Source organism: Pristiophorus japonicus, chromosome 13, assembly GCF_044704955.1.
Source record: "Pristiophorus japonicus isolate sPriJap1 chromosome 13, sPriJap1.hap1, whole genome shotgun sequence".
Taxonomy (NCBI): Eukaryota; Metazoa; Chordata; class Chondrichthyes; family Pristiophoridae; genus Pristiophorus; species Pristiophorus japonicus.
The window spans coordinates 47,753,894-47,765,177 of NC_091989.1; the positions used below are offsets into that span (position 1 = coordinate 47,753,894).

General features: G+C 42.3%; 1 protein-coding gene across 1 annotated transcript in view; it reads left to right on the plus strand.

The window, feature by feature from the left end:
- The window catches only part of celsr1a (cadherin EGF LAG seven-pass G-type receptor 1a), a 366,505-nt gene extending 355,586 nt beyond the window's left edge, over positions 1-10,919 (plus strand). Inside the window, exon 36 of the mRNA XM_070897418.1 lies at positions 9,892-10,919. Coding sequence (XP_070753519.1) covers positions 9,892-9,916 — 25 coding nt within the window. The 3' untranslated portion in view covers positions 9,917-10,919. The remainder of the gene's footprint in view (positions 1-9,891) is intronic.
- Positions 10,920-11,284: the final 365 nt, after the last annotated feature.

Below are 11,284 nucleotides of genomic sequence, written 5' to 3' on the forward strand. Positions count from 1 at the left end.
ATTCTACAGATTTATTTGATTACCTTTGCAGGTCAGGGAGAAATTATGCAGGAAATGAATTAAATAAGTGGGATGGAGTCTCTGATAAAGTAGGCTACTGCTCTGTGGAGTGATCTGGCTTGATAAGGAAACTGGCCTTCTCTCATTACATGCTTACTTATATTATTATGAAGGGGCGTCTGTGTGAGCAGTCATATTCTGTCAAGATTGGTTCCACTGTTACTCAGGATAATGGAATTATTTTGCTCCTATCAGTGGCTGTACTGTTTATGATTATGATTTATATGTTATGCAGTTCACCGAATATAGTAACAGCGCTATACCTGAATCCTCATCTTTGCCCAAATTGATTTTAAAGCAAACATCAACCCAGAAATTTCTCTTTGATTCCATGATTAGAACTTGTATTTCATCTGTGAACAGGTACAGAATGCACCATTGAAGCAATTTATTTCCTCGGCATCAGCATGATAGAAACATAGAAAATAGGTGCAGGAGTAGGGCATTTGGCCCTTTGAGCCTGCACCACCATTCAATAAGATTGTGGCTGATCATTCACCTCAGTACCCCTTTCCTGCTTTCTCTCCATACCCCTTGATCCTTTTACCGTAAGGGCCATATCTAACTCTCCCTTGAATATATCTAACGAACTAGCATCAACAATTCTCTGTGGGAAAGAATTCCACAGGTTAACAACTCTCTGAGTGAAGAAGTTTCTCCTCATCTCGGTCCTAAATGGCTTACCCCTTATCCTTAGACTGTGACCCCTGTTTCTGGACTCCCCCAACATCGGGAACATTCTTCCTGCATCTAACCTGCCCAGTCCCGTCAGAATTTTATATGTTTCTATGAGATCCCCTAAATCCCAAGTGAATACAGGCCCAGTCTATCCAGTCTCTCCTCATGTGTCAGTCCTTCCAGCCCGGGAATCAGTCTGGTGAACCTTCGCTGCACTCCTTCAATAGCAAGAACGCCCTTCCTCAGATTAGGGGACCAAAACTGAACACAATATTCCAGGTGAGTCCTCACCAAGGCCCTGTACAGCTGCAGCAAGACCTCCCTGCTCCTATACTCAAATCCCCTAGCTATGAAGGCCAACATGCCATTTGCCTTCTTCACTGCCTGCTGCACCTGCATGCCAACCTTCAATGACTGATGTAACATGACACCCAGGTCTCGTTGCACCTCCCCTTTTCCTAATCTGCCGCCATTCAGATAATATTTTGCCTTCGCATTTTTGCCACCAAAGTGGATAACCTCATATTTATCCACATTATACTGCATCTGCCATGCATTTGCCCACTCACCTAACCTGTCCAAGTCACCCTGCAGCCTCTTAGCATCCTCCTCACAGCTCACACCGCCACCCAGCTTAGTGTCATCTGCAAACTTGGAGATATTACACTCAATTCCTTCATCTAAATCATTGATGTATATTGTAAGTAGCTGGGGTCCCAGCACTGAGCCCTGCGGCACTCCACTAGTCACTGCCTGCCATTCTGAAAAGGACCCGTTTATCCCAACTCTCTGCTTCCTGTCTGCCAACCAGTTCTCTATCCACGTCAATACATTACCCCCAATACAATGTGCTTTAATTTTGCACACCAATCACTTATGTGGGACCTTGTCAAAAGCCTTTTGAAAGTCCAAATACACCACATCCACTGGTTTTCCCTTGTCCATTCTACTAGTTACATCCTCAAAAAATTCTAGAAGATTTGTCAAGCATGATTTCCCTTTCATAAATCCATGCTGACTTGGACCAATCCTGTCACTGCTTTCCAAATGCGCTGCTATTTCATCATTGGCGTAAAAATAAAAAAGGGAAGGTGGCTCAACCGTGGCTATCAAGGGAAATCAGGGATAGTATTAAAGCCAAGGAAGTGGCATACAAATTGGCCAGAAATAGCAGCGAACCCGGGGACTGGGAGAAATTTAGAACTCAGCAGAGGAGGACAAAGGGTTTGATTAGGGCAGGGAAAATGGAGTACGAGAAGAAGCTTGCAGGGAACATTAAGACGGATTGCAAAAGTTTCTATAGATATGTAAAGAGAAAAAGGTTAGTAAAGACAAACGTAGGTCCCCTGCAGTCAGAATCAGGGGAAGTCATAACGGGGAACAAAGAAATGGCGGACCAATTGAACAAGTACTTTGGTTCGGTATTCACTGAGGAGGACACAAACAACCTTCCGGATATAAAAGGGGTCGGAGGGTCTAGTAAGGAGGAGGAACTGAGGGAAATCCTTATTAGTCGGGAAATTGTGTTGGGGAAATTGATGGGATTGAAGGCCGATAAATCCCCAGGGCCTGATGGACTGTATCCCAGAGTACTTAAGGAGGTGGCCTTGGAAATCGTGGAGAGCGACTTGGATAGGTTAGGTGAGTGGGCAAATGCATGGCAGATGAAGTATAATGTGGATAAATGTGAGGTTATCCACTTTGGTGGTAAAAACAGAGAGACAGACTATTATCTGAATGGTGACAGATTAGGAAAAGGGGAGGTGCAACAAGGCCTGGGTGTCATGGTGCATCAGTCATTGAAGGTTGGCATGCAGGTACAGCAGGCGGTTAAGAAAGCAAATGGCATGTTGGCCTTCATAGCAAAGGGATTTGAGTACATGGGCAGGGAGGTGTTGCTACAGTTGTACAGGGCCTTGGTGAGGCCACACCTGGAGTATTGTGTACAGTTTTGGTCTCCTAACCTGAGGAAGGACATTCTTGCTATTGAGGGAGTGCAGCGAAGGTTCACCAGACTGATTCCCGGAATGGCGGGACTGACCTATCAAGAAAGACTGGATCAACTGGGCTTGTATTCACTGGAGTTCAGAAGAATGAGAGGGGACCTCATAGAAACGTTTAAAATTCTGACGGGGTTAGACAGGTTAGATGCAGGGAGAATGTTCCCAATGTTGGGGAAGTCCAGAACCAAGGGACACAGTCTAAGGATAAGGGGTAAGCCATTTAAGACCGAGATGAGGAGGAAGTTCTTCACCCAGAGAGTGGTGAACCTGTGGAATTCTCTACCACAGAAAGTTGTTGAGGCCAATTCACTAAATATATTCAAAAAGGAGTTAGATGAAGTCCTTACTACTAGGGGAATCAAGGGGTATGGTGAGAAAGCAGAGAAGGGGGTACTGAAGTTGCATGTTCAGCCATGAACTCATTGAATGGCGGTGCAGGCTAGAAGGGCCGAATGGCCTACTCCTGCACCTATTTTCTATGTTTCTATGTTAATAATTGAATCCAACATTTTCCCCACTACTGATGTCAGGCTAACCAGTCTATAATTCCTCGTTTTCTCTCTCTGTCCTTTTTTTAAAAGTGGTGTTACATTAGCTACCCTCCAGTCCATAGGAACTGATCCAAAGTCGATAGACTGTTGGAAAATGATCACCAATGCATCCACTATTTCTAGGGCCACTTCCTTAAGTACTCTGGGATGCAGACTATCAGGCCCTGGGGATTTATCGGTCTACAATCCCATCAATTTCCCTAACACAATTTCCTGACTAATAAGGATTTCCTTCAGTTCCTCCTTCTCGCTAGACCGTCGGTCCCCTAGTATTTCTGGAACGTTATTTGTGTCTTCATTCTTGAAGACAGAACCAAAGTATTTGTTCAGTTGGTCTGCCATTTCTTTGTTCCCCATTATAAATTCACCTGATTCTGACTGCAAGGGACCTATGTTTATCTTCACTAATCCTTTTCTCTTCACATATCTATAGAAGCTTTTGCAGTCAGATTTAATGTTCCCAGCAAGCTTCCTCTCATACTCTAGTTTCCCACTCCTAATTAAACACTTTGTCCTCCTCTGCTGAATTCTAAATTTCTCCCAGTCCTCAGGTTTGCTACTTTTTCTGGCCAATTTATATGCCTCTTCCTTGGATTTAACACTATCGTTAATTTACCTTGTTAGCCACGGTTGAGCCACCTTCCCCGTTTTATTTTTACTCCAGACAGGGATGTACAATTGTTGAAGTTCATCAATGTGATCTTTAACTGTTTGCCATTAGGTTTTTACCTTGGGTTTCTCTGCCCTCCACTTTTACTTTTCTTCTTTCTATCTTTTGCTTCTGCCCCCATTTTACTTCCCATTGTCTCCCTGAATAGGTTCCCATCCCCCTGCCATATTAGTTTAACCCCTCCCCAACAGCACTAGCAAACACTCCCCCTAGGACACTGGTTCTGTTCCTGCCCAGTGCAGACCGTCCAGTTTGTACTGGTCCCACTTCCCCCAGAACCGGTTCCAATGTCCCAAGAATTTGAATCTCTCCCTCCTACACCACTCCTCAAGCCACATATTCATCTTAACTATCCTGCAATTCCTACTCTGACTAGCATGTGGCACTGGTAGCAATCCTGAGATTACTACCTTTGAGGTCCTGCTTTTTAATTTAACTCCTAGCTTCCTCAATTCAACTTGTAGGACCATCATACCATCCTGGAGTCTCGATTGCGGCCACAGAAACGCCTATCTATTCCCCTTACAATTGAATCCCCTACCACTATAGCTCTCCCACTCTTCTTCCTATCCTCCTGTGCAGCAGAGTCATCCACGGTGCCATGAGCTTGGCTGCTGCTGCCTTCCCCTGATGAGTCATCCACCCCCAACAGTATCCAAAATGATGTATTTGTTTTGGAGGGGGATGATTGCAGGGGATCCCTGCACTACCTTCCTTCCACTGCTCTGCCTGATGGTCACCCATTCCTTATCTGCCTGAGTAACCTTTGCCTGTGGTGTGTCCAACTCACTAAACGTGCTATTCACGACATCCTCAGCATCACGGATGCTCCAGAGTGAATCCATGCGCAGCTCCAGTGCTGGTCTGTCAGGTGCTGCAGCAGGATACACTTCCTGCAGATGTAATCATCAGGGACAGGGATGTTAATTTCCTTTCTGCTGGTGTTACTATAGTTACACAGAGCCATTTTAACCCATGAGCCATTTTATAGAGGCCGTATCTTGCATGAGCCTATGAGTTGTTTGTGCCATTGTCAATGTTAACAGGACATTTTTCTTATTAAACCCACCAGGCCTGGTAAACAATGTCACCAACAGGTTGACAATCAATTATATCAATAAAATAGGAACAGGTTGCATTGTGCGTTTTGGTTGAGTTCTTGAATCCTAGTATTTTTTATTAGTCAGCTAAATGTTTGCTGTGAGGTTGAACATTTAGGGCCTGATGTTCCTCAGGACATGACCTCGGGGTACATTGGGACCACACCTGTTGGTGCCCGGATCTTGCCAGGGATGGCAGAGTCAGTGGGAGGGCACCTGATTTGCAAGGGACAGGTGGGCACATCATTGACATCTGCCTCCCTCTTGCAGCTAGAAAATCCAGTGCATGCCCTGCCCGCCTTTGGATGGGGAGTTGTTGTTCAGCCCCTCCACCCCTCTGCCCCAACCCCAGCCATGTCCCACTTGGCCACCTGTGTAAGGGGGTTGATATGGATTTGTTTTTAAGTACAAATTTTTCTTCAGGGCTCCAGGCCGCTTCCCTGTTCTGGACCCCAGTGGTGAGATTTACTTCGCCCAGGCTATTCCATCAGATATGTGACAGGAAACCAGCAGAACCTTTGTATTGTTTGGGCCTTTAGATGAAGTTTAAATGAAATATTAAATTTTTTCACATTTGTATAGATGGCATAGTTGAAAGAATCGCATGTCTGAATTATTGATTTTTTTTTAATGTACCATCTCCCTAGTGGAGTGTTTTTTTTGCTTTATGTTTACACCATTACCCAGCTGCTTTTCATTCTCTCCCAACCAGCAGAAGTAACAAACACAACAGTTGGTTATTGTAACACTGGCAGTGTGAGAAACGGGCTCAGGTTGCAGGTGGGTGGGAACGCACCCAGTCGTTGTAGCTTTTTTATATCTTTTTGTTTAAGGTGCCCTTCTGCCTTTTATGGGTCTCCATAAGCCCCACACTTTTCTTGGTCAAGAAAGCTCACATCAGTACACTTTCCAATTGCCCATTTAGACCCATAAGAAACATTTTGGAAGTAGTACCATGTCATCCCACCACTGTCAGTATTGGGAGAGCTGGGCTATACCGAACCCCCAGCACCACCTCCCCTGTTTCCACTTCTTGACACTTACCTTTAGGGGTTGAACAAAAATAGAGACTGCAGCAGTTTGTCAAACTTATAAATAAAAGTGAGTTTCAACTGCTGCTGAAATTCGGTAAATTGAGCCATTTACTTCCGGCTCCAGTCAATGCCAAAAGAACCACTCATTTGCCATGCACTGCGGTTTTTAAACGTAAAAGGACTCTCTCACAAGACTGCCTCTTCCCCCTAAGCCTTCAGCATTCCCTTTCCTCCACACAGCCTAATTATCCCGTATCTTTTTTTCCACTGCTTTGGTTTTTGTCCTTGGCTATTTTTTTAAAATGTTGGTGAATTTTCTGCTGATTTAAAATGGCGGATGTTAGTGTTAGACAAGGGAACATTTTCCCATTTCAGGCACCCAATATTTATTGAGCACTCCCAGGTCAGGTGTATAGAAGTACAATTACATATAGAGTACAACTGTTTCAACAATGAGTTAAACTGCACTTCAAATTTGTTCATATACTGTTACTTTGCTGTTTAGCCTGCTTAAATAAACAGCTTAACACTATTATAAATCGGACAAAGTAATGTCAGAAAAATATGTCGAGCACGTGTCTTCTAATAGAACAGACAGTAATTTCCAGGCATGTTTTTCCTGGAAGATTGGTATTAGAATATTAATTATTCTAATAACATTTTAAAATACTGCTCTTTTGCACTAAATAATTTTTTGCACCAAATATTGTGGTTGTCTGTACATAGAACTTGATCTTTGTGCAGAATGGTGTTACTCATACAATAGCAGTCTGTTAATATTCCAGAAATGTTTACCATCGTAAACAGTCTCACTGTCTATGATTTATCCATAATAATGGTATCGTGACAACAGAACTGAAAAAACCCCAATTAAACCAAGCACTTTTTTTGTTGTATAATTTCTAAAGCATCATGAGGTAACTGCCAAGATTGTAGATGCCTAGAAGAGATGTATGACTAGACACGCCATAAAACCTCACAGACAAAACATTCCTAGAACTGAATAGTTTGAATATAAGGACCAGAAAACACCCTCTAGCTTTATTCAAGTAGTAGCTGGCCTATTTAAGATTGGTTACTTGGCTCTTGAGTGCTAGCTGCTGGATACTGTAAGTTATACTGTGAGGCACAGTCTCCCATAGAAAAGCAAAATGGCCCTCGGATTGCTTTATTTAAAAAAAAATTTTTATCCTCTCTGAGTTTAGCTGCAGAGATTGTTGATGTTTTAACTTCCCACATGATTTTTTTCCCTTCCAATTTTCTCCACCCTTTTACCCCTCCCCTGCTGAAGCTGGTGACTCACACCAAGATACGGATTCTTGAGTGCTGGCAGCTATTTGATATTTCAGCTATCCGGCTAGTCGTCTCATGTCTGAATCGTGTCAGTGAATGTTGGCAGGTTCTTCAACAGTGTGCGTGTTGATGTTTGAAGGGTGGTGGGGGAAGTGGGAGCGGTGGGTGGGGGTAAAATAACATAATAGAGCTGGGCCCTGATCTCAAATAAGGTTCACATTCACACTTTACAGAAAGAGTCACTGTAAAGTTAGGAGTGTGAATCGTAGCTGATTTTGCCTCCTCTCCTCCCCCCTAGACCTATGTCATCGAGGTCAATTGAACAACCCCACATCTATCAACCCAGCCCAGATTGAGCCCATGACCTTCCTGTAAGGTTTTGTACCTCACCATGGTAGATTTGCCCCTGAGCTACTGGGGGCAAAGTCATTATTTTTTTAAAAACTTGTTTTGTTTGCGAATTTTCTTCCTTCCTCATCTGTTCAAAGCATTGACCCCTGCTAGAGTGCGGTGCATGTCCCAACATCCCCACCCCTCCCCCATGCATTCCCCAAGTGTTTATTCTTTATGCGTTAACCCAGACAGTGAGCATCGCCTGACTGTTTGATCATTGATGGCATCACAACCAATCCTGTCGTTGCCTGATGTTTACTTGTGCGCATTCAAGCAAGAGTCAAGTAATAATGATCAGGAGTCGGAACCCTGACTAATTTTCCTCAGCCACAATTACCATTTGGGAATGGATATTGAAGGGAAACTAGTGTTGTTTGATGATCTTTGTCACAATTGTAGCCCCCAAATGCAGTCACAATGGAGATATCCAACTCAGTACAGACTAGGAATCAAACCATGGATCTTCTGGCTGCTAGCACAGTTGCACACTGCCCTTACTACCTAACCCATTGGGAAACTGAACAGATTGTTTTTTAAATAAACTGTGGTGCATTTTGTTATTAGTCTTTAATTTATACAGTTTCTTATCACATCAAACTATCTCAATGGTTTGCATTACATAATTTTAACTGCAGTAACTATTATATTAATCTGGTATATTACATTGATAGAGTTATTTTACTTAGCTGGTTTATTAAGTGAGAAAGACCTATTGGTGATGAGCACCAGAAACAAAACATATTACCTATGGTCCTCTGCCTCTTGAGAGTGTGAATTGTTAAGGAGTGCCACTGCCATTGAAGTATTTGAACTATCTCACAAGTGAAAGAACCCCAATTATTTATTCCATGGGTGTCAGAAGATGTAAACATGTTCTGAGATCAGGCTATTATCACAATAATTCCCACCGCAATTATCATTTGGGAATGGATTTTAAAAGGAAACTATTTAGTGTTGTTTGGTGTCGCAATGACTTTGCAGCAAGTTTAACCTACGCAATGACACAATGATGTATTTTGATGCAATTTGCATAATTTTGTTAAGTTTTTAAGTAAATAGAAAAGAGATTTAGCAAATAGTTTTTCATGAAGATTGTAGCTTTAATATAATGTAAATATTGACTGTCCAATTAACAGTATCATACTAATATATATTCACTGGGCCTTTTTAACGTGGGGAGACGGACTGCCCTGATCCACATCTAGTTTTGGTTTGATTGTGCTCCTGGTACTGCTACACAGTCACTGAGGCAAAATTCTACTGGAATAGTTTAACATTTTAAATTATTTTTATGTATTTTGGTGAGGCTAAGTAACTATGATGCCAAGTTAATTCTGAAAATGTAGACTTTGTTGTGCTGATATGTTATGAACATCCTATATATTGTGCTCTGAATTCAAGCAAAGTGGACTTAATATATAATGCAAGTTGCATGCTACATTAATGTTTAACCCAACAATTTTACAAGCTAAACCATTTCACTCTTTTTAATGATTTTACAATTTTTTAAATTTTTAGATCATTAAATAGAAATGCTGACAATAACCAGTTATTTTATCTGCAAATAATGATTAAATCATTAGGGGAGCAGGCAGGGAAGTGGAGCTGAGCCCAAGATCAGATCAGCCATGATCTTATTGAATGGCGGAGCAGGCTCGAGGGGCCAAATGGTCTACTCCTGCTCCTATTTCTTATAAATCATACTAGTAAGAAGATACATGATGTGAGAATAGTTTTAATTTTTCTAGTAAATTAGAAGGCCTAATTTGATGAAAACAATTGCAGGTTTTATTTTTAGTAAATGTAAGACAAGTGAATTTGAAAAATCATATTAAAATCTTGTCTTCAAATCTGGAGTTTTACAGCATTAACCTGCGAGGTAACATAACCTTATGCTGTATTGCTTGTCTTTGTACACTAACCTCACTCTTTCTCACACTTTTAAAACGAGACTGCATAGACTTTGTTTTAAACTTTCTCCCGTGTTTCAGCATTGTGATTTGAAACTGCATGCTAATTCCAGTACAACCTTTCTCTTTGAACTCACCTGTTTGTACCACATAACCATGATTCTGCATGTTTCCCCTTCCTCCCTTTTCTCGTGTGCAGAGGAAGTAATGAAACTTCAATCTGACCCATCAGGAGATCAGAAGAATGATTGGACCCATGAGAATACTCGCCATCGGTGACACCAGTTCCTCTGTACCTCAGATCCCTCCACTGCGCCGTGGTGCATTGGTTGTTGTCTACATCAATAGGATTTTCTTCCGGCCAGTGACTGCAAAAGGGAAATAAGGCCCATGGAATGTAGAAAACTATACAAGTATGGAATTGGAAGGACAGGTACATGTGGCTTGCAAGGTGGCATATTTGACTCGTGCCAAAATATAGAATGGACATGTAACCACTACGCAGCTCAACTGATTGTGGACTAATTGGATATCCTGAGGAAATGGGCAAATCCCAAGGCAAGACCTGAAGTGCTTCCACTGCCCCGTGTGCAGTTCTCTGGGTGGAACTGCAGCCAGCCTGATTTACTTTTTTTTTTAAAGCACTATACCGTAAGACAATGCCTCAATGACAAACGGTTGGTCTTCATATTGGGAGCGTCGGTCAATCGATTCGAACAGGAAAAGTCCTCACGTCGGTGGAAGTGTTCATCACACCAATTTCAGGCTGCAGGTGTCCTTCCATCTCATCATTTGCCTCGAGGGTGGGAGGGGGTAGTCTTAAAATGAATGCCTTTTGTACAACAAAATTCTAAGATGTATAGATACTTTTATATATTTTGTACGTCGATACTTCTGAAGAACTCATTTGTACATGCTTAAATTGTTTTGATTTTGTTAATTTGATTCCAAGAGATTTGCTGAATAGGTAAATCTTCTGACTTTTATAAAGATTAGAAGATTGCACAATTTTACTTGAATTTGGTGTGTTTATATTGTAAAGTCAACATTTTTTCTATTAAAAGAAAGCTGTAACAATTTATAAGAGGAATAGAATTTAAATGTGTAACTTCCAAGACAAAATTATTAGAAACATTTAGGAATCAAACCAGGCCCATTTTTAGCGTAATCGTGCACTTGAGCTTTGTGTTTAGGCTTTTTAAAAAACACTTTTAGTTCAAGCACCCATGTTGGTCTACAGGGAAGGGGGGGTGGGGTGGGATGGGAGTGTTCACCAGAGTTGGGGGTGGGGGCAGTGAGGGAGAGTTCACCTGAGTTTGGGGGGTGGGGGAGAGTGAGGGAGAGTTCACCTGAGTTTGGGGGGGTGGGAGAGAGTGAGGGAGAGTTCACCTGAGTTTGGGGGTGGGGAGAGTGAGGGAGAGTTCACCTGAGTTTGGGGGGGGGGCGGTGCAGTGAGGGAGAGTTCACCTGAGTTTGGGCGGGCGTGGGGAAGAGTGAGGGAGAGTTCACCAGAGTTGACCAGGAGGGTATTTGCCAACCAATCTTGTTTTTATTTGGATACCTGTGAATATTTTGGCATTATTAGTACTGTA